The 23,199-nt window shown below is 35.8% G+C and overlaps 3 protein-coding genes and 1 non-coding gene across 6 annotated transcripts; 3 read left to right on the top strand and 1 right to left on the bottom strand.

Annotated features, from left to right (window-relative positions):
* Positions 1-504: 504 nt before the first annotated feature.
* LOC137747114 (protein RADIALIS-like 3) lies at positions 505-2,409 on the bottom strand. The gene is made up of 2 exons (XM_068487123.1): positions 2,049-2,409; positions 505-639 (listed from the first exon to the last, which is right to left on the bottom strand). The coding sequence occupies exon 1, from the start codon at positions 2,315-2,317 to the stop codon at positions 2,087-2,089; it is 231 nt and encodes a 76-aa protein (XP_068343224.1). The 5' UTR covers positions 2,318-2,409; the 3' UTR covers positions 505-639; positions 2,049-2,086.
* Positions 2,410-14,125: 11,716 nt separating this feature from the next.
* LOC137748151 (U-box domain-containing protein 5-like) lies at positions 14,126-19,556 on the top strand. Of its 3 annotated transcripts, XM_068488246.1 has the most exons (7): positions 14,126-14,177; positions 14,327-14,583; positions 15,249-15,326; positions 16,099-16,284; positions 16,677-16,784; positions 17,182-18,341; positions 18,483-19,556. In XM_068488246.1, the coding sequence occupies exons 3-7, from the start codon at positions 15,270-15,272 to the stop codon at positions 19,237-19,239; spliced, it is 2,268 nt and encodes a 755-aa protein (XP_068344347.1). In that variant the 5' UTR covers positions 14,126-14,177; positions 14,327-14,583; positions 15,249-15,269; the 3' UTR covers positions 19,240-19,556. The 3 variants fall into 3 exon arrangements, with proteins under 3 accessions (XP_068344347.1, XP_068344348.1, XP_068344346.1); XM_068488247.1 differs by lacking the exon at positions 14,126-14,177 and having other exon boundaries at positions 14,201-14,466; XM_068488245.1 differs by lacking the exon at positions 14,126-14,177 and having other exon boundaries at positions 14,201-14,583.
* Positions 19,557-20,688: 1,132 nt separating this feature from the next.
* On the top strand, positions 20,689-20,762 carry TRNAN-GUU (transfer RNA asparagine (anticodon GUU)). The gene has a single exon. It is a non-coding gene; the product is annotated as a tRNA-Asn (tRNA).
* An 88-nt stretch (positions 20,763-20,850) lies between these two features.
* Positions 20,851-22,934, top strand: LOC137748483 (anaphase-promoting complex subunit 10). Its single transcript, XM_068488643.1, has 6 exons — positions 20,851-21,228; positions 21,321-21,381; positions 21,478-21,570; positions 21,835-21,905; positions 22,464-22,568; positions 22,664-22,934. Exons 1-6 carry the CDS (start codon positions 21,050-21,052, stop codon positions 22,731-22,733), a joined length of 579 nt encoding a protein of 192 aa, XP_068344744.1. The 5' UTR covers positions 20,851-21,049; the 3' UTR covers positions 22,734-22,934.
* Positions 22,935-23,199: the final 265 nt, after the last annotated feature.

Below are 23,199 nucleotides of genomic sequence, written 5' to 3'. Positions count from 1 at the left end.
TTTAGATTGATCTTGCTATATTTGGGGTGCAAAACTTTTTTGGGCAGCATAACTTTCTTAAAAAATAATTGGGAAGAAAAAAAAAGGGAAAAAGAAGGAAAAAAAAAAAAGAATCATTAGATTGATCTTATGGTGTACATTAATTGGCAGAAAAAATAATTATGAGAATTTTACATATAAAAGAATGATAAAAGATTATATGTAAGATTTGCCACGTGGAGAGTTTTAAGTGAATTGTAGTGTCACTCAGCAAAATCCAATGATAAACAAAGTCCCATACAAGTTTTTTTCCTAAGGATGGGGAATTCAAGCTGGACAATAGTAGTAAGGGAGAGGGATGAGATTGGGAAAGAGATAAGATTATTCCATATGTCCCTTCCATTTATAGATTTACCAGAAAATAAAAGGAATAGGCTTTTTGCAAACGTAATATCTAATCGTAGTAGTATTGAATTTCATAAACCAAATATATGGTACTTCATACACTGATCGAAAGCCACGACAATGGTTAATTTAGCTACATAAAACCAACTGGTTTTCTTTAATTACATATACATATCTGCATGCATCTGCTAATTTTCACAACCTTGTTTCTTGATGAACTTCATGGAAACGCTAGAAATCATAAACTTCAAGAGCCTGCCAGGTGGAAGAGAAGTGAAACAAAAAGTATTAGTATGCAGAAAAAACTAAACAATCTGCGAACATTGTGAAGAACGCAAAATCGTTGAAGCATTTGATGCAAGAATTTCACATCTAATATGGGGTACTCTCATCATGCTCGTTGTGTGATCTCTTGAGCTTAAGATGTGAGAGCATGTGTGGCTGTTAAGCCTAGCACGTGAATAAGATGTGAGGGCAAGTGCACAACTCGAGACCGAAAGGTTTGGTAAAATATTGAGTTCGGTTTCCTCGACTTTTCTATTGTCCCCACAAAAAAAGTTTTTGGGGGACCATGAAATGAAATGGAGGCAGTAGTAGATACACACAACCACCCATCTCAAAATAGTGATGCCCATCTTGCTCATGCTAACTGGAAACTACCAGCACTATTCTCTCATTAGATTCAAGAATCATAGTGTAACATCTCTGAATAGGGAGAGAAACTTCCACGTCCCTGTGTCAGTTCCGCTCTTCTATCTCTCTCCTTACGTGATCCTCTCTTTGTATCTTATATAACATACTGCATGAGGAGACAGATAGAAAGAGAGCATAGTGACGTGTTTTAATTAGCTGAATAACGCATGCAATAGTATAACAGTATCTAAATTCATTTCAGTACGGCATACCAAATTACCAATGAAGATGATTTGGTTAAGGATTACTAGTAAGCAAAATGCTTTAAACAAAAGGGGCTTTTAGATCCAGGTCCAAAAACATAGATGGTTTTTAGGAGTAAGTCCAATTACCTAATTATATGTATTTATTTTTTTAATGCTCATTTTATATTTTCTAAAAATATTAAAAATCAATTAAAATCTTCTAATATTATGAATTTTCAACCCCAAAAAATATAATTAATATCTTATAACAAAAAAAAATAAAATATATTGACATAAATCTATCTGCAAATCAATCTACCCTAACTCAAGTAACAAATATATGAATGTATATCATACCTATAAGTAAGATATGAAACTTAACTAAAAGGTAGAAAAAAACATAATATATCTACAAGCAAGACACATGAATCTTACTTGATTATAAAAAGAATCTATCATATAGGTAGATAAATATAATTAACCTGTGACATAGGTTGATTATAAAAATAAAAAATAAAATCTATAAATGGGGTTTAAAACGGGATAAAGAACAAGAAAGAACTAAAAATAAATAAATAATCAAAGAGATAATTAGGAAGAAATTTGATTTTTATAATAAATCTTATCATTTAATAGATAATTATTGATAATAAAATAATAAGATTTAAGGAATTGGACTTATTTTAATAAATTGGACTATTCCTACTATTGGCTCAAAAAATTGGACCTATATTAAGTTTCCCCTAAACAAAAATATAAACAAAAGAAAGGGAACTAGTGAAGTACCTTTGCCATTCAAAGTCCAAAGAGAGAAAGACTTGGTATTATTCCCCTCTATAATCAGGAAACGGAACTCTGCCAGACTCAATGTGCTTGACATCCTCAATGAGGAGCTCATAGTGCCGCTTCACCTCCTCAGCAGACTTCCCACCGACCGCTCTGGCAACCTTCTGCCAGCGATCGGGGGTGTCCTTGTCGTACAAAGCCAGGGCCTTTTCAAACTGTTTGTTTTGCTTAGGAGTCCACGAGGAGCTGAGTGAGTTGGAAGCCATCATAAGCACTTCTCCAAAAAAAAAAAAAAAAACCCTAAAAGCACTTCTTAAGAAAGGAAAGGAAGGGCTGTATTTTTCTCAGTCAAGGAAGACTGAGGTCAAGGAGTGGCTTGAGAAGAAAGATAAGCAAGTGAGCTCCTTATAAGCAGGAGGATAAGCACTAAAAAGGACTGGTGGGGTTAAGCCAGTTGGCCGAATATATCTTCAGAAAGGGCAAAATTTGAAGTGATACGTTCCCTTAAGAGCCACAAGATGAACATGCAAATGGTAGAAGAGAATCCAGTATGAAAGGGATGGCCCTTTATTTAGTTATTTAGTTTTTTTATTTTCATTTACCCCAACTATATTCCTTGATCAATTGACCACCAAGTTGGACCTCCTTTCTTGTTGCAATTACTCGTCTCAATTATGCAGTACTGGTAAATTTGCAGCAACGGAAAACACGTTTTGCAGTACTGGTAATTTTGCAGCAACTGTTAACGGGAGAAACTTCCATTTAATCTGTTGTATATTCCTCTTTGTCTCTCTCTCTTATCAAATTTTCGTCACAAAACAGATATATACATATATATATATATATATATGTATGTATATGGGTATACAACATGCGATATGTAAGTTTTTCTTCCGTGTAAATACATGTTTCTTTTTCAATTTTTTTTAAAAATTTATATCGGTTTGTTTGAGCCTCAAATCAAAAGTCGGTATATGTTAAGGAGGATTTTTTTTGTTTGTTCCATATAGTACTTCAGCATTATCAGGGAAATAGGTTCTTCTTCTTAATGAAGTTGCTGGTAGCTTAAGCATCACTAACTAGTGGTGCCAAATTAAAGCTATATGTACGATGTATATATTCCAGCATTGCTTCCAAATTAGGATACAAGGAATGACCCTTTTGGGACAAGGTGCTTTTCATTGCTACACTGTTGATTTGGACATCAATCTGTTTGCCACATTTAAATGTTAATTACTGACTAATATGCTGTTAGGTACTGTCCCTAAACATGGAAGCTTGTGCAGAAAAAAAAAATGTCAACTTTACAGAATCACAAAGGTAAAATGTTGGTTGAATTGCTAGTTTTATTGATCCGACAGGGTCGATCAACAAAGTAAAGATTTGTTTCTGGTGATCTTAATAACTTCAGAAATAATTTTTGATCGAATTTCAAGTCCATCGTTTTTGTGTTTTACTCTTTTTCTAGCTTCGGAGGGACACCTTGTGACGTACTGACATTTGGGAAATTGAAAAAAATGCCATATACATCATGTTTTATGTTGTAGTTTAGGCTTAATTTTCACTTTTAAGCAACTGTTTTCCTTATGTGACGAGTCTTTTCTGCGTGATCCAAGGCTTCAGTAAGCCAGAGCGAACTGCCTTTCTGTGTTTTTACTTTATGTTCTCCATCATCATCCTATGTCTGAAAATGGGCAAGGCTGGATATTTGAGATTGTGTCAATATACAGGGTCCATATCTTCCCCTTTGGGGTTTAAGAATCCAAAACTTCGAAAATTCATGTACAAAATGGTAGTAAACAGCTGCTATACTTAATTGGTACGTATAAAGATCAAATGCATGCTGACAGCAACTCAATATTTTAGGTCAATGTGCGTTCATTTGGACCACATTCGAATCTTAGATGATGATATTTCCTTTTCGAAAATGAATCCACACATCTTTTTTTATCCTCATGCATTTCCTTGTTTATATCTAGCCTTTGAATCAAATAAAGTAAAGAAAAAAACTAACGAAAATAAACATGAGGCACAAGAAGAAAAATATGTGCAAAAATCTTTTTTCTTTCTTTTTCAAGATGTATTTTTGTGCTTATTATCTTATTTTTCTTTTCTCTAGTAAACATATCTTTGGTGATGATCTTGATTCTTCCCATTCCACTTGCTATATATTATTCCAAACAAGATTTATATGGACTCATATTCTTGGACCAAATAAATCTATGGCCGCTTGGAATGTTTGGGATATTCTTGATATAAATTGCCAATTGGTTATTGCCACCTTTTGCATGCAAGTGGCCATTTATTTTAGGTCCATTGCTTGAAACTTAGAATCTGTGATTGTTTAATTTTGGCTTACAAAGCTGAGGCTAGGATTAAGAATCTTAGATTTCAACTCTCTCAACGAATCATTGATGTATTGCTGCACATTATACATTTTGGCATTTTGACCATGTAAGCAACAACCAACAACTATGAAATATTCATCAAACAGAAGCTTGTTTTATTTACGTAGGTTGCTAGAGAAATGTTTATGTTACTGTGAATTTAGACCGCACAAAAATTTATATAATCAATAATTCAAGTTCATAGTTTGATAACATAATTAGCAGCGATCTGGGAAGCATAGGGAGATTTGAATAATTAGTTGATCAAGTCCCTCAAATTATAATTAACCTCACAAAATTGCCACAAAGATCTAGATATTTTGTTGTTCCACTTGATATTCTTGAGGTCGGTTGATATATATGTATATGTATATGATTGATTGAGAGAGACTTTTGGAAAGTGGCGAGGGAATCTGTGCTCATATACTGCCACTTGTCCTTGCATTCAAAATTCAAATACATACATAATTAATCTTCATTTGCAGATTTGGAATCTTTATCACCTCATCTCAAGTCTACGTCCATCAAAAAGCAATATGCATGCCTAGGTATTCCTTTTTCTTTTACCCTTAGGGGGCGTTTGTTTGCCCTCACTAAGTCGGACTGGACTGGACTGGACTAGCTATTAGTCCAATACTGTGTTTGTTCCATGCTGGGACTAACATTAATGAAACTAAAGGGGACTAGCATGGACAAAACCCTTCACTAAGAGGTCTTAGTGAGACCCCCCAATAACCATGGGACTAGCTAAGACTATCCTCTATTTCTCGTCCTTGTCATGCTCAACGACCACTCCCGACAGACTCCTCGTCATCGCCGGTCACCTAGATCAATCATTAACTTCCCGACTCTCTTTCAGATCCATTTCACAACCAACTTTCATATAAAATATACCAAATTGAAGCTGGGAGTGACAAGATTACGATTTTACTTGAATCGAGGCCAAAATGTGGTCGAATGTGGCCGGAAAATGGCCTGGAAGTCTCGGTCTGTTTGGGCTTCTTCAAATCCATGACAAATTCGAGCATGCAAAGCTAAGATCTCGGTCCAGGGATGGTGATGAATTTTTTGGTGGTGCTAACTTTATCCAATTTAATGAGGGTTGGCCAAAAAACACATCGCGAAACTTGCAACTCGTCGGGAAAATTAGAGCCGTGAGGTTCCGTTCGAACAACGCATAGCTAGAGAGGGAGGGAGGACAGAGAAATAGAGACTGGAATCAATAAGGAGTTTGACCAGGAATGAGAAAGAGACATGAATTGAGAGGTTTGAGAGGAAAAAAAGAGGGAGAGGGTGGGACGATGAGAGAAGAGGAAAAGAGTGGGACGGAAATGGTAGGAAAAGATGGAGAAAAAGATAAGATCATAATAAAATATTAATAATTTATATATTAAATAAAATAATATTAGAATTTATTATTATCCAGCTTCTTAGTCCAATACTGCACCAAACGCTTTACTAAGTTAGTCCAGTTTAGTCTAGTCTAAGCCAGTCCAGCTTAGTCCTTGAAGCTAATCCAGTCCGAGATAGTCCAGCGCAACAAACGCCCCCTTAGATTGTTGCATCTCCATCAGTTTCTTATAAGTGCTCTATGAATTTTCATGGTGGTTAACTAAATATGTTTAGTGAGTAGAATATATATATACGTATATATCTCCATAAACCCTAAATTAGTCAATTTGATTTCTTTTTTTGCTTTAAGCTCTGCAGGTTGCTCCTGATTAGGCATCTTATGCTAAGCTAGCGTAAGCATGAGAATTAACAACTTTTTAGGGGATCAAATTACATAAAAATAATCCGCTAAGAATTTTTTCTGTGATTTTAGTTTAGCATTGGTTTCCTAATCATATCAGCAGATTCGATGAAGTATATGTTAGCTGCTTAGCATATATTGTCCCATCATTTCCTCTTTGTGACGTGAGTCACACTATTTTTCCGTAAACTAAATTTTAATTGTAAATTCTACTCATGAGTTTTACATGCATCGTACCTAAACTGCTAAACATATCTATCGTAGAGGCCTCTACAGTACATTTGTTTGGTACATCTACAATGAGCATGTCATGGTTCATCATTCGCTTGATGATCCCATGTTCAATATACCAACTGATACTACTGTGTATGCATGACTGTAATACTGTGTATTGTTATGCTGCATACACGATACCATACAATATATATACATGCATCTAAGTCTGGGAATGCTATATATATCCAGTAGAGGCGACCAAAGAAGTTTATGGTTTGTCTAAATTGGCCAAGATACGATATGATTATTGTGTGGGTATATGTTGAGAGGCCTGCCTTGATTGGTCATCATGATGCAGCTCATACTGAAAACTAAGCCAAAAGCACTTTTAAGTGACTCCATAGTATCAGAACTGCTTCTGCAATGGTACTATTGTTGAACCATGCATATCTTAGCTTTTGGAGTTGTTGATTTTGGTTCTGTGGTGAACTGAAATTTGCTTTCGTCGGGTGGCCTGCTTGCATGCATGTGTTGATTTGTGGAGCCATGAAATATTTACTACAAGATTGTCTGTCGAGTCGGTCGACAAGACAACCATATAGCAGGTACAGGAGCTTTTTAAAAAGATAAATTAGATTTTCATTCCTACTTTTCTTACTTCATTGATTAAAATTTTATTTTATTTTTAATTTTTGATCAAGATTATTGGGTATTAATAACAATATTAATTATTTCAATAATAAAATATTTTTTTATTTCTAAATATATTCATTTAGTGTTAAAAATGTTACAATTGGTATATTTATATTTATAGTTTGTACCAAATTTTAATTTGCAACCCTTTTTTAAGTTGTACCTAACACACCCCGACCCGAAATGTCCATTAGGACCCTAAATTGAGCTGTGCTGGCCGACACATGGAAGGTGACGAAGTCATAAAGTGTGATAGTATATAAAATGTGAATAAATAAAAACCTAAAAGTGCTTAAGTACACAAGTGCGCAGTGAGCGGTCCCATGATGGGTGACCCACTAGGAAGTTCTCGTGTGAGTTCCCAAAAACAAAACCGTGAGGGCGTGGTCGGGGCCCAAAGCGGACAATATTGTGTTACGGTGGTGGAGCGGGCTTGGGATGTGGTGCACCCCAGGCGGGGATGTGACGATTTGGTATCAAAGCTTAACCCTGGCCGCGTGTGTGTTGACAAGGACGTCGGGGGCCCTAAGGGGGGTGGATTGTAACATCTCACATCGCCCAACGGAGTGGATCTTGTAAGCCTTATATGTATATTCCCATCCCTACCTAGCACGAGGCTTTTTGGGAGCTCACTAGCTTCGGGTTCTATGGGAACTCCGAAGTTAAGCGAGTAGCGCGAGAGTAATCCCATGAAGGGTGACCCACTGGGAAGTTCTCGTGTGAGTTCCCAGAAACAAAACCGTGAGGGCGTGGTCAGGACCCAAAGTGAACAATATCGTGCTACGATGGTGGAGCAGGCTTGGGATGTGGTGGACCTCGGGGTGGGATGTGACAATACCAATTTTCTTTTCAGTTTTAATTTGTACCCATATATTAATTTCTTTTTGTGCCCATATTTTTTAAAGTTTTATTTGTATTTGTACCCATATTTTTTTTATTTATTTGTACCCATTTTTAATTTTGCTAAATGTACCCATGCTAATTATATGTATTTATTTTCTTGCTATAATTTTGTGAAGAACAATATTACTCTAATATTTATTTTTAAGTATTTATTAAATTTTAAAAATATTATTTGAATTGTTTATTGTGGGACATTAAATACATATATGTGTGAGTTAAATCTCTTAAATGATGTTAAGGATCTCGATTAAAATATTTAAACAAACAAGATTTCAGTCTAACAATTAAATTGATTAAGAACCGGAACTAAAATGATCCTTTATTAAATCTCAACCGCATGTTAGGTATGGTCCGTTTAGGGTTTCAATTTGCAAGCAATGCATGCCGGCCCTTTACGGCTAAGATGGGCTCCTATATTTTTCTTCACAAATTTTATTTTTCCTAATATAAATCTTCAGAAAACTTTAAAACATGAACCCAAAATGATAACGTCATTTCTAGGCCTCACGAAGGCCCAAAACTATGCATGCTTCATTGTTTCAAACAAGTATTTGAGTTCTTGTTCAAACATTATGCTAATGACTAATGAGAGCGTATTTTATTTTAAACTAAAATCTTGAAAGGTAAGGTTGACCTCTGTCCTAAAGATAATTGTAGCAGATGTTGCTTAAGCTTTAAGCTGTTAGACTTTTGTAATCTCTCAAGAAAAACAAAACTACGCGGTAACTTTTGTTACAAGTAAACATTTTTTAAATTTGTCGACTTTTAAAACATTTGTGTGGCCTGTAACGTTACTGTAAATTGTAAATAAATTAATGAGGTTGGCTCCAAACATAAACAAAAGAAAGTGAAAAGGCCACTAAGATGAAGAAGATTTATAAGCTTTTCAACGAAGCAGTTGGGTTAAAACTTAAAAGATGGTATTCACTTGACTGGAGTAGAACAATGACATGAGGTTTGCCTCTGGACAATTATTGCTCTAGCCAGAATAGAACATCAAAGTCATTGAAACAAAGAAAAGGTGAATGTTAAGGATACTCTCTCAAAGTGGGACTTTTTGACACTTTATAGTTTAACGTTAATGTCTATGCTAATATTATAAAATATTACACAAAAAACATAAGGTGACAAAGAGTTTATAGAGAGTTTCACTTTTAAGAGGGTCTCATTTGCATTTCTCGGTAGAAATATATATGAAACAAGTGATTATGAGAAAATGTCAATTATGGCTAGCATGAGCATATGATTGGAAACTCATTTATGATCGGATATTTATTTATGAGGCAAAGGTTTTACGTGTCATGCTATTTGTGAGAAAATCGTATGTGTTAATGAATATATCTTCTTGTGTCTACAAATTACATGACAAACGAGTGATGTAATCGCAAAACATTTATTCCTAATTATTCTATCTCTATGCATCCGATGTAGTAACGAGAGGTACATAAAAATGACGAGGATAGTGGTGTTCACGATGTTACATGCAAGTTCTTCCATATTGTTTCTCATATAAAACTAACACTAATGTCAATCACTATTTAGTGTTGACCCACCAGATTAAGAAGATTGGAAATATTTACCTATGATAAATATCTAGATGAGAATATTATTAGAAGGCTTTTCATACAAGCCAGGCTCAAATGAGACTGAGTGATTAGAGTAACTACAGCCCTCTTTAAGAGGCTGACCCAAAGCCTAAAAAAATAGGCTAACACTCTAAAAACCCACTTCACTCCACAAAATAGACCGGCCCAAAGTCCACCACAGTCTCTAGGCCGGCCCAAAATAGGCTGACTGAGGAACCGACTTATCTAATGTCAGCATGACGTCAGCCACAACTGATTCTTTTTTGCGACTGGCGCTTGGGATACACGAGCGCGTGGGCGTGCGTTTCAGACTTTAAAAAAAATGTTAGAATCTCACCATGGCCCACGTGTTCACTTTTGGGCTGTTGGATTTCAACATTTTTGAAATCCAATGATCCAGATTAATTAATTTAATAAAAAATTTATAAAAATTTACAAAAAAAATGTTTAAAAATACATAAAGTTTGACTGATATATATATATATATAAATACCTAACCATCTTCTACAAAAATTGTTCTTTCAGAAAATGATACGTGGCGTGACAAAATTTGTTAAAAATTATATCTGAAATCAAAAATTAATTTTTTATTTATTATTTTATAAAAAAAATTAATAATATTTTAATACGAACTGATTAGATTTTGAACCAGCTCATTTTTTAGAAATGAAGATACATTTTACTAATTACTATTTATTGTGGTCTATTACTATTCATTTGGATGAGTACTTCTTTAGTTCTTTTCTTTGAGTGGTGACGCGCATAGATATTTCTTAATAAGAACTAGGATTGACAACTGACTGTAACTAACAGTCTTCCACTGACTCTTCAAAATGTGATGGGCCATATATGTTTCTTGTACTTTTGAGTTTTTAATTCGACCCTACATGTCACCACTCACTTCACTTTTAGAGGTTCCTTATGCTTTTAGTCAAGCCACACACAAACCAAAAGCCAAGGCCGGAAGAAAACAAAATCAAAATAAATCTTGGAAAAGCCGAACTGATCAACTAGACAGAGGTCCCTCCCTCCCAAGGTTTTTGCAAATAAAGCTTTTTAGTCAAAATAGCATTTATAATTAATATAATTTATTACCTCAGTTCTTGATAATTAAAATTCATAAAATTAGTTTTTGAGTTAGTTCATTATCAATCATTTTGGTCATTTCGTGAAAAATTTTCATTAAATAAGAAAAAACAAATGAGAAAAAGACCTTAATTTTTAAGTTATTTTGACCCATTGTTTATTTGGTTGAGAATATTTTTGTTGTATTGGTCCTTACCTAACAGAGATTTTTAATTGAATTACCAAATGATTGACGAGGATAAACTCAGGACCATGTTTAACAATTTCAAATCTCATGACCCAAAGTGAAGAATTATGGGAATCTCAAATGAAAATTTTAGCTAAAATGCCATATAACTCCTATTCTTTATGACTATGAAACATGTGCTACAAACCAAATCTTTCAATTGACCATCATAGAGAAAATTTTAGCTAAAATGCCATATAACTTGATGAAATTGGGGTTCCACCATAAAACCAATTGGCAATATGGGGAGTAGCCCAAGATCATATAAGCACATAGCAAATCTTGTCCCTCACCGATGTGAAACAACTCTCAACACGCCCCCGCACATGTGGTGGATTTTCATAAACCCTAAATTAGTCAATTTGATTTCTTTTTTTGCTTTAAGCTCTGCAGGTTGCTCCTGATTAGGCATCTTATGCTAAGCTAGCGTAAGCATGAGAATAAACAACTTTTAAGGGGATCGAATTACATAAAAATAATCCGCTAAGAATTTTTCCTGTGATTTTAGTTTAGCATTGGTTTCCTAATCATATCAGAAGATTCGATGAAGTATGTGTTAGCTGCTTAGCATATATTGTCCCATCATTTCCTCTTTGTGACGTGAGCCACACTATTTTTCCGTAAACTAAATTTTAATTGTAAATTCTACTCATGAGTTTAACATGCATCGTACCTAAACTGCTAACATATGTATCGTAGAGGCCTCTACAGTACATTTGTTTGGTACATCTACAATGAGCATGCCATGGTTCAGCAGCCGCAAGTTTCGCTTGATGATCACATGTTCAATATACCAACTGATACTACTGTGTATGCATGACTGTAATAATGTGTATTGTTATGCTGCATACACGATACCATACAATATATATACATGTATCTAAGTCTGGGAATGCTATATATATCCAGTAGAGGCGATCAAAGAAGTTTATGGTTTGTCTAAATTGGCCAAGATACGATATGATTATTGTGTGGGTATATGTTGAGAGGCCTGACTTGATTGATCATCATGATGCAGCTCATACTGAAAACTAACCCAAAAGCACTTTTAGTGACTCCATAGTATCAGAACTGCTTCTGCAATGGTACAATTGTTGAACCATGCATATCTTAGCTTTTGGAGTTGTTGATTTTGGTTCTGTGGTGAACTGAAATTTGCTTTCGTCGGGTGGCCTGCTTGCATGCATGTGTTGATTTGTGGAGCCATGAAATATTTACTACAAGATTGTCTGTCGAGTCGGTCGACAAGACAACCATATAGCAGGTACAGGAGCTTTTTAAAAAGAGAAACTAGATTTTCGGATTTGGATCCTCGCCGGATCCCTTCCTAGGGATCCTCATCCTGGGATCAAGACACAAGGATCGCTCATCAAAGATCGTGCGGCAACAATTAAATGCTTTTTATATTTTTAAAAGTAAAACAATCTCGTTTTGGGTAAAAAAACATTTAATTGTGGCCGATCTTTGATGAATGGTCTTTGTATCTTGATCCCTGAGATCCCCAGGAGGGGATCCGGAAAGGATCCAAATCCTAGATTTTCATTCCTTCTTTTCTTACTTCATTGATTAAAACTTGGGTAAATTTTCATACCTCAGGTTTAGGGTCTATTTTAATTATTTACAACATATTCAAAACATTTAACTTTCATATCTTAAGTATTATTATTTTTCAAAATAATACCTTCGGAAAATGATACGTGGCGTGACAAGATTTGTTAAAAATTATATCTGAAATTAAAAATTAATTTTGTATTTATTATTTTATAAATAAAAAATAATATTTTAATACAAACTAACTAGATTTTGGATCAGCTCATTTTTTAAGAATGAAGATACATTTTATCGATTACTGTTTATTAACATCTATTATTATTCATTTGGGTGATTACTTCTTTAGTTCTTTTCTTTGAGTTGTGATGCGCATAGATATTTCTTAATAAGAACTAGGATTGACAACTGACCGTCACTAACAGTCTTCCACTGACTCTTCAAAATGTGATGGGCCATATATGTTTCATGTACTTTTAGTCAAGTCACCCGCAAATCAAATGCCAAGGCCGGAAGAAAACAAAATCAAAATAAATCTTGGAAAAGCCAAACTGATCAATTAGACAGAGGACCCCCCCTCCCAAGGTTTTTGCGAATAAAGTTTTTTAGTCAAAATAACATTTATAATTAGTATAATTTATTACTTTAGTTTTTGATAATTAAAATTGATAAAATTAGTTCTTGAGTTAGTTTATTGTCAATTATTTTAGTTATTTCATGAAAAATCTCCATTAAATAAGAAAAAACAAATGAACAGCGGTCCAAGTTTTGCAAAAGCATCGAACGAATAGCGGTCAAGGAGATTTTAAATTTTGTATTTGAAGAAATTGGATCAAAAGCATCGAATGCAAACCAAGTTTTGCAAAAAATAGATTAGAGCCTTTGCAACCTTAGCAAGTGAATTCAAAATATTGTTCAAGAGAATTTCGGAAGTGCCCCATCATCATCAACCCATCACATTGAAGACTATTACTTCTATTGGCTTGAGTAAGGACAATAATGTAAGGATTATGACAAGTTGTCCTAAGTGCTTCATGAGGTTTTCAATATTTGTCTTTTGTATATGCCGAACAGGTAACAGCAAACTCAACCATATAAAAAACAAACATGTTCAATTTTCTCTAAAGAGATTTCAACCAATCGAATGAAATATTATAAACACAAACTGATATGTAATAAATGACATTGCATTAAATTGTGTCGTTGAGTTCAACAGCGGGTGAAAGTGGCTTCGAGAGCTTGAAGAAAATAATATACTGTAAAAATGATCCGAAGGTGCATTCATAATCTTATGTGGACTAAATAATTTTTTTGTATTAAAGTATATAAGTAATATTTTATGTGAAGTCATTCAACAATATGTTGGGCGCTAATATTAAAACCTATTGAATTATTTCATATGAAGTCGTTTTAATCAAGCTTAAGCTACGTAGTTAAATTTTCCTTCCCCAAATTCATGTTGAACATCACAGCCGTCACAGAAAGGTGACGGAGCGAAAGTGGTGATGGTTGCTTTTGCTTTTGCTCTCTGGGGTCGTGGAAGACCAGAAGACCTCGTGCACGATGACTGTTTATTTATTTACTTTTTTTTTTTTGGCCAAGTCCACGTTGACTTGTATTTGCTTCGCTCCTAAAGTCCAAAACTAGCATTTTTTTTAGTTTTGTAGTGCAAAGACTTGGTTGCCCTTCGTGTGGGCGCATGCAGCAGCAACGCCTTACTTTCTGAAAATTGTAATTTTATTTTTTTTGTTATTATTTTTTCTGGGTTCTTTTATTTTTTGCTTTTTGGATATGAAAGCTACTTCATTTGATAGGTGTTTCTTTGGTTTGTGTGGTTTACCCAGAAGGAATCTAATTCTGGGTCTTGTTAATCTGAATAGTTTGTGCAGACCAAGTGTTTGTTCTTCTGCTTTCTGTTTTCTGGGATAGCTTCTCAACACTGAAAGAAGCTGAATTCTGCTGGAAATTGGACAACTTTGTGGGGATTTCAAGGTGTTTCTGAGAGGTGAATGTTTTGAAGGTAATATTTTGTGTGGTTTAGGAATTGGGTTGTGGTTATTTTCAAAATTTAGTCTTTCTGTCGGGCTAAAGACTGAGGAGGAAGCTTGTGAGCATACTTCTGATTCTCCTTCACTGGGTGAGTCCCTCTTTTCAGTTTGGAAGGTAATATTTTTTGTGTATTTATATATTCTCATTGGCATGTATTGATGTAAATAAAAGAAAACACAGATTGAAAGGGGTCCTCCTGCATAAGTTTTTGCAGTCTTCAACTCTATTCTCAAAGTCGATCAAACTTGTGCAAGAACTCGAGTATTATTTAATAATTTGTAAGAACTTTAGCAAGTTAGTATGTGAAATTGTGAATCTATGCGGCGTACATGAATCCAAACATGAACGTTTCCCGGTTGAAGTTATCAAATTTGGTCTTCTGTGATGATTTTTTTGTACCCGAATTCCGTTATTGGTAAACAATTCGTTTATGCTGCATAGAAATGAAATTGCTTTTGTGTCAAGAGCTCTGCTAGACTCTGCATATGGTTCTTGATATGGAAATGTTATAAACTTTATAACCTAATTTTATGGCGAGTGTTACTTTTTGATGAATTCTTGACTTTTCTTGTTTACCATTTCTGACTAATGCTTTAATGTGAAACTATAAAGTTTCAAATTTGGGTTTGCTCCGAACTTGTGCCTGAATCACATCGTTTTGCGTATGGATTGACGTTTATGGAATATCAGATTGTTTTCATAATATGTTACAAACACATGAAAGTAACCATCTTTTTCTTATTGAATGCCCAGATATGAGATAATTTCTCTCGAATGGGTAACGGTGCTGCTGAAGTGGTGGAGGCAGCGAGAAAACATCATTCCTTTAAGGTATAATATGCTAAATAAGTCTCTTATTTTGTTGCATATTCGATGTTTAATTTTGAAGATGCATTCATTGCATTGATGTCTGATCAACTTTTGTCACTTACAACAAGGGACAACTCTTCTTAAACCAAACTAATGAAATTGTGAATTGTCTAGTCTGTATTTGATTTATGAAATAGGGAGTTTTAACAAAACACTCTTGGTATTGTTCACTTTTAACGAAAAAGATATTTTTTTACTTTAAAAAGTCACTTCTGATACTATTCACTTACAACACCTTTTTGTCATTTTGATTAAAACTTAAAGTTTTCAAGCCTTTTTCATTAGTTTTCCTTATGAAATGAAGTCCAAATTTTACACAACTTGTCGTTTTTTGGGTATCTGTTGCCGTTGCTATAGGCATGACTATTTTTACAACCAATAGCTGATTTTTGGAAGGAGATAATATGGTGCTGTTTGCAAATATAATACATGGGACGAGAAAAACCACGTAATTACTGATCTTTCTTCAAGATAACAGAATATTACCCTTATGCTATTTCTGCAATTGTGTGGGAAAAATAAGAAAAGAAAAAAAGAAGAGATGTTAGGATGTATTTAACTGAGACCTAATTTCAGGAAAGTGACAATGATCATGTTTCCTTGTAATTCTAATGGATACTCTGAGGAACCTCAGACTTGAGATTATGTGTCCTTAAACTTTTTAAGTGTTTTTATTTAATTGTTTAGTCATATTAGTTAGAAATTTTTACATAATTGTTATTCGTGGTAACAGGTTCATCGTTTAATGTGCTCGGAACTTCTGAGGTTGGTAGATAAAATCTCCAGGATATTTCCAGAGATAGAAGCAGCTCGACCTCGCTGCTCAACAGGAATACAGGCTCTATGCTTGTTAAATAGTGGAATTGAGAAAGCCAAGCTACTTCTTCAGCATTGCAGCGAGTCTAGTAAACTCTACCTGGTTTGTACCCTTGGATGATTTAGTGTAAGAAATTACATGGAGTGAGATGAATTCTGTTTCTCTCTCTCTCTCTCTCTCTCTCTCTCTCTAAATGTGTCAATATTGTAAATCGCTTTTCAAGTATTTGAAAAAAATATTTCTGAAATTAGTTGCTGGAACAGCAGCTGCAATTGCTCCCTACTGCATCCCTTTTTAGGATGTTTATTCTTCTAGGAAACCTCTACATTTCCCAATGAAACTTACGTTTGAGAAACTCTCTTTATGAAGCTTTCTTCAATGCCTACGGGTTAGCTGTGTTGAAATGCATAATCAAGGAATTTCTTTAGTTTTGTCATTACGGTTTGTCCAATATGAACTGTGTACCTACCTGTCATTTTATGGTTGACTTGCAGGCAGTTACTGGGGATGTGATAGTTTTAAGATGTCAAAAATCAAGGAAATTGTTGGAGCAAAGCTTACGGGAAATTCAGAACTGGGTTCCAATGATGTTGGTGATGCAGGTTTGTCAACTTACATTCCCTTTTTCCTACTAAAATTTGCATGATCTTTTTGTAATTCCTTTTCCCACAATCCAAATCCCTTTAGATTGGGGTGCTGGGCATAGACCTGCATGCAACAGTACAACAATCATTTTTTGATTGATCATTGCTCAAGTCAAACCTTTATAGATATTATCCATCAATCAAAACAATGTTGAAGGTTTGACGTACTAGCCTTTTTTTTTTCTTTTCCGGAAGCATATTTTGTTAATGATTTGGGGCTTTTTGTATAAAAGTAATGTCAGCTGGGCTCGAGATCACCATAATCTGTGTCATATAATTTATAATTTTTTATGTTGGTTCATACCAATTAAGTCTCAGTTATTTGGTTGAGATGATGATGAAATGTCATTTGCAGATCTCTCAAGTAGCTGATGATCTTAAAGGTGCAACATTTATAGTGGACCCATCTGAAGAAGAAGCAGGGAGGGTTGTTCGAGAATTGCTTCATAATGATTCTTCTCGATCAAACCAAAGGGAGGATTATGAAATCAAGGCTCTTCAAATTGCATCCCTTAGGCTCCATATTACATCATCGAAGGCAATCTTAATGGAGAAAAGATCTATTAAGAAGCTGCTAGATAAAGTTGGCGACAATGAAACTCGAAAAAAACAGATTTTGACTTATTTCATGTATCTATTGAATAAGCATGGAAAGTTGATAACGGGAAAGCAAACAGAGAGTGCCTCAGAGCAGCAACAAGGATCATTTGTTCCTGAGAATTCTGGAAATGGTTTTGAATCTAATCAACACGCTGAAATTGAATCTCCCATTGGTTATGGCGAGTCCAAGGCACAAAGAAACTTGTTTCGTGGAGCTGTACCTCCTGAAGCATTTATGTGTAGAATATCTTCCGGAATGATGTACGATCCTGTTGTCATTGATTCTGGACAAACATATGAAAGGATGTGGATACAGAAGTGGTTTGATGAGGGTCACGATACATGCCCAAATACTAATGTGAAACTAAACAACCTGTCATTGACTCCGAACATTGCCATGAAGGAGTTAATATCAAGGTGGTGTACACAGAACGGAGTTGCCCTTCCGGACCCAAGTGTGCAACCAGAAGCCCTCTCATGGGAAACATCGTCCACTTCCATTGCTAGTTTAGGCAGCTCTATGAATGATCTTCACCTACAGATGGACTTCAGCAATATATCATTTGGGTCCTTAGATACCAGTTACAATTCGGACTCATCGCGCAATAAGATTGAAAATGGCTCGAGTTTGGTGCAGAACGACAATGATTCTCTGAACTACCAGAATGCTAAAAAACGCGAGACTGGTGTGCAATTTCCATCTGAACTCGGTGAACTCCAATGGGAATCCCAGTGCAAGGCTGTCGAAGATGTCAAAAACCATTTGAAATGCAATCCTCAAGCTTCCTATGCTATGTCATCTAAGAATTTTGTTGAACCTCTCATCAAATTTTTGAGGGACGCGCATTACCTGGACGATGTAAAAGCTCAGAGGGATGGATTGGAATTATTACTGACCTTTGTGAGCAAAAGCAGGTAATTTTTTTTTATTTTGTAGCTGGGAATTCATTACTCTTGCATGCCTAAGTTGTGGTCTAGTGAACTGTTTTATGCATCAAATCCATACTGCGGTTGTTTTTTAGATTCTTTTAATTTCGTTTTTGCTGCCTACTGTAGAAATGGGATAACGTATCTACGTGAAGAGGCATATAATCTGCTGGCATATTATCTTGATTCAAAGGTAACGGAAGAAGTTCTTGCCATACTGGAAGTTGTGTCTGGCCACCAGTATTGCGGGTCTAAGATCTCAGAATCTGGTGCACTTACATCCATTCTAAAACTCCTCGACTCCCAGAACAAAGATTTACAAGGACAAGCCATTAAGATTTTGCGTAACTTGTCCTTATCTAAGGACATTTGCTCAAAAATTGTATCTTTGGAGTGCATACCAAAATTGGTTTCTTTCTTTAAAGATGACGTTCTTTCGGGAGTCTGCATTTCTATATTTAAAAATTTGTGCGATACAGAAGAGGCCAGGATTTCGATTGCTGAAACACATGGATGCATTGCTTCTATTGCTGAACTCCTCGAGACAGGCAGCAGTGAGGACCAAGAGCATGCTGTTGATATCCTCGTTTCTTTATGCTCTCAGCGTGATGAATATTGTCAGTTGGTCATGCACGAGGGTGTTATCCCATCGCTTGTCGATTTATCTAACAAGGCGACAGCAAGAGCAAAGACAAGTGCGTTGGAAGTGCGACGGCTCTTAAGAGACTTCAAATATGCCGATGAGCACGAATGCTCTGGATCTACTGACCGTGATGCATCCAGAGATGACGGAAATTGCTCTACTGAAAAGAAATCATCAAAGACTTCAGCATTAATGTCCATGTTCTCAAAACCCTGTTCCCTTGCACTGAAAAAGAAGAAATGAAGCCTCTCTGTTGGCTTGCTTCTTATGCCACAGCGTCTCCAAATCTCTTCTGCCCGGTAAGACTAATTGCTTCCAGGCTGGAGCGCTTTGTGGTTCTTAAGAAGTGAGGAAAAGTATCCTCACGTTGTAGGTAAATACGGAAAGGAGTTGGCAGGTCTCTGTAATCATATACTAATTTTCACTTAGGTTTTTTTTATCGGGTTTCTAGATTTCAGCAAAGTCGTGGGCTTTTTTCTTCATTCATAATGTATCCTCTTCCCTTTTGCTGCTGTATATATACATACTAAGTAAGGTGTATACAATATGATGTTATTTGATGCGCTTTCCTTTTGTCATTGTAATTTGCCTGGTTTTGTAAGGTTTCACGTTTGTTTCAGTTAAACCAATGAACAATGAGCCGGGAAAGACAATCCTGCTACGCTCTTTCAGCCGTATCAGGACGGCTTCAGAAGCTCAGAAGCCGGAACTTCAGTGTGCAGGCGCTGGTGCTGGATCAGATTTTTATCTTCTTTGTATGTTGTCACGCAGTTGATGGTAAGTGGAAACTTGGAGATGCATTAGTCAGGTGGTTGCCTGGGTTAAGTGCTCTAAAATGGCAAGCGTTGGTGAAGTTCAATGGGAAAAGGTACGGTTTTGAGAATCCGGATCCTCGATCCTCTTTGTGAGGATCCGGAATCCGTGAATCGTGTCCGTTCATCGTACATTATGCTGTTAAAAATCATTTTAAATATTTTTATTTAAAATTAAACACAAATAGTACCTGATAAAAATTAACCGCACGATGTACGATGAATAAACACTATTCACGGATCCTATTCATGGATCCCGAAAATCCTCACCAAAGGATCCAGAGAGGATCCTGTTGGCGGTTTTGAGAAGGAAGATGTAAAAACTCCAACGGTTTGCCCAGCCCTCTGACATGAACTATTCCACGCCCAATCACTTATCAACTGTTTCGAACACAAAAAAAAAAATTCCAACAACATAAAATTTTATTTCACAAGCAACATTGGATTAGATTCTCCTTTCTCATTCTCATGCGTTGGTTATTTTTTTTATCAACACATTCTTCCAAATCAAACAAGATATGATTTCATTTTCTAGTAACCTTTGGATCATATATTCCCACGCAATTTAACTCGTTAAATCGTTAACTCTAATCTCATTCACCCTCTATTAGTGGCAAGTCTCCAACTATTATATGATAGAAGACTGTTAGTGACATTTCAACATGTTCCGACACACTTTCTATGTCCCTCATATAGTAAAGAACGAGTGCATGAAAACTTTTCTAGAGTGTCAATGATATGCAAATGATATGTAACTTATTGACTTCAGTTGAAGAGAACAATTGTTTCGGTGGACTTTTGTTAGAAAGTAAAATGGGCGTTAACCTCTAAGAAATACTGTTTGTTGAAAAATATGTAGGGATAATATAAAATAATAAAAGCTGGAGTAGCTCAGTTGGTTAGAGCGTGTGGCTGTTAACCACAAGGTCGAAGGTTCAAGCCCTTCCTCTAGCGCAAAATTTTGCTTTATTCAATTTTCCTCCCATCAAAACGGCCAATTTAACCAGCGCCACTAAAACTTCTCCTTTTTTTTCAATCATACCCCTGAAAGGCCACGGAAGACACAATTCAAATTCCTCACCGAGGCAATCGCTTCACTTTTGCAGATTTTGGATTTAGGGTTTTGATTTGATTGGTTTCTGCTATCCAGCTAGGCTTTTTTGGGTTTTAGGAACTCGATCAAATTACGGTTCTTTTTCTTCTAATTCCTGTTCAAAGAATCAATCATAGAAGAGGAGGCAATGGCGACGGAGTCATCGGAGGGAGAAGAGGATGCGAAGCTGACGGGAGGGAACCAGCTGCTGGTAGTCGACGACGATCTCAGAGAAATGGGCAAGAAGGCTGCTTGGAGCGTCAGCTCCTGCAAGGCCGGCAATGGCGTTTCGTCTCTCCGTGACGACAATCTCGACACCTACTGGCAGTCTCTGCTTCAATTCCCCTTTCCCTTTTTTAGTCCCTAAAAAATTTGAAATCTTTGAACTTTAATTTTGTTTGTTTGTTCTTGGTTTGCAGATCCGACGGTGCGCAGCCTCATTTGGTGAACGTTCAATTCCAGAGGAAAGTGAAGCTCCAAGTACGTCTGAAAGTTTAAAATTTTCAGTTGTTTAAAAATCCAAAATTTAATTTTGACTGATGGGTTTTTATTTTTCCCACCAAAAATAAATTTCAGCTTGTTGTTCTCTATGTGGATTTCAAGCTTGATGAGAGCTATACGCCGTGTAAGATCTCAATCCGAGCTGGCGACGGCTTTCACAACTTGAAGGTAGTATGTTTATCTCTTCTGGGTGGTTTTATGCTTGGTTAGTTGGTTTGAACAGTGAATTATTCGCAATTGTGAATTAGGCAAGTTGGCCAAGTCAGTGTACCCCGAGTTGAAATTCTTATAGATTAGAGTAATTTAGAATATCGTACCAAAAAGAAAAACAGTTAATTGTTCATATATTATCTTTTGTAATATACTGCATTGTGATGCTGGCATAGACCCAATTAGGTTAACTTTTGACTATCTTGCTGCAAATGATTGTAGGACATAAAAACCGTGGAGCTTGATAAGCCAACGGGTTGGGTTCATATATCACTGTCTGGAAATGATCCAAGGTATGCAGTGAAACCGTTGTTTGTTTTCGAGCATTTGTAGTCATGCATATTTCTACATGTCGTTTCTGTATTGTTTTGATTACAATGCATTGTTGTCATTCCATCTGTGCGCAAATTTAAATCTTGGTGAGTAGTGGCTTGATGGGTAGGATTTTGTTGTTAACAATTCAAAAGTTAGTTGTCCAATTCGTCTTCTTGATCTGATATCTAATACTTCATTGAAAAATATTTAGAATGTAACTGTTCTCCCTAATTATCAGAGAGATGAGAAAGAAGTTGGGAAATAAATTGGGTTAAATGACATCTTATTTCATTTTGTGATAGCACAAAAGTCGTGACATGAATCTAAGACAAACAAATCGAACAAGTGATCGTTCCATTTCCCTTCAATGTAGTTCAAAGACATGACGGTAAGATAAGCTTGCATCCGATTTGCTTGATGAATGATGATGATATGCTTAAAGAAACATTTGCAAAAATAGATCATATGGTGGTCATGTTCAATTTATTAGACTATTGTTCGAGTTTTGAAATCTTCTGTGCAAATATGTTTGGCAGGGAAACTTTTGTCAACACTTTTATGCTGCAAATCTCTGTGTTATCGAATCACCTGAACGGGAGAGACACTCACGTGCGCCAGATCAAAGTTTACGGCCCTCGACCGTGCGTCTCCTTATCTTGTCTTGCTCACTGATTACTGATATGAGAAATAGTGTGATTTTTTTTTTAATTTATTTCATTTAAAATGTGCACCGCAGGAACCCTATTCCGCATCAGCCGTTTCAGTTTACTTCAAGGGAGTTCATTACCTATTCTACTGTGAGATGAGAAATGTGATCCGACGACGAAACAACGAGACGGGAAATGCCGGACCTTGAACTGAAACTGGACGGAATCCCTAAACCACATTCTATGCGCCGCGAGGAAGTTTCTCTTTGTAATATTTGTAACATTTTGAATCTCCAATGTAATGTTCACTGGCAATGAAACTGATGTTTGATACGTTCATTACATAATTTGAATTTTCAACCGAGTTCTCTAAAGCTTCTTTGAATTTTGAGTCTACTTTATAGCCAACTTACACAACTTGGCTACGCTCAGGTCTGTCGTCTGCCGGCATCATTATTAACTTGAAACGTCGTTGTCCGACAGTAGTAGAGTAATCAGGATGCTTGACCATTAAGCTCTGACTTGATCAAGAAGTAATTAGCTTTTAGCTAAAACTACTTTTGAGATGCCAAAACCATGCAATAAAGCAAGAATCCAAGAATACATGTCGTTTACAAAATGAAGC

This window comes from Pyrus communis, chromosome 10 (assembly GCF_963583255.1).
Source record: "Pyrus communis chromosome 10, drPyrComm1.1, whole genome shotgun sequence".
Taxonomy (NCBI): Eukaryota; Viridiplantae; Streptophyta; class Magnoliopsida; order Rosales; family Rosaceae; genus Pyrus; species Pyrus communis.
Note: the sequence above shows the minus strand (reverse complement) of the source record. Positions and strands in the feature narration are given on the sequence as shown.

Excerpts from the sequence above, each read along its gene's own strand:
- LOC137747114 (XM_068487123.1), bottom strand. The coding sequence starts at position 2,317 with ATGATGGCTTCCAACTCACTCAGCTCCTCGTGGACTCCTAAGCAAAAC.
- LOC137748151 (XM_068488246.1), top strand. The coding sequence starts at position 15,270 with ATGGGTAACGGTGCTGCTGAAGTGGTGGAGGCAGCGAGAAAACATCAT. Across the intron at positions 15,327-16,098 it reads GAAAACATCATTCCTTTAAG|GTTCATCGTTTAATGTGCTC; the intron begins GTATAATATGCT and ends TCGTGGTAACAG. Across the intron at positions 16,285-16,676 it reads AGTCTAGTAAACTCTACCTG|GCAGTTACTGGGGATGTGAT; the intron begins GTTTGTACCCTT and ends GTTGACTTGCAG.
- LOC137748483 (XM_068488643.1), top strand. The coding sequence starts at position 21,050 with ATGGCGACGGAGTCATCGGAGGGAGAAGAGGATGCGAAGCTGACGGGA. Across the intron at positions 21,571-21,834 it reads ACGGCTTTCACAACTTGAAG|GACATAAAAACCGTGGAGCT; the intron begins GTAGTATGTTTA and ends AAATGATTGTAG. Across the intron at positions 22,569-22,663 it reads AAAGTTTACGGCCCTCGACC|GAACCCTATTCCGCATCAGC; the intron begins GTGCGTCTCCTT and ends TGTGCACCGCAG.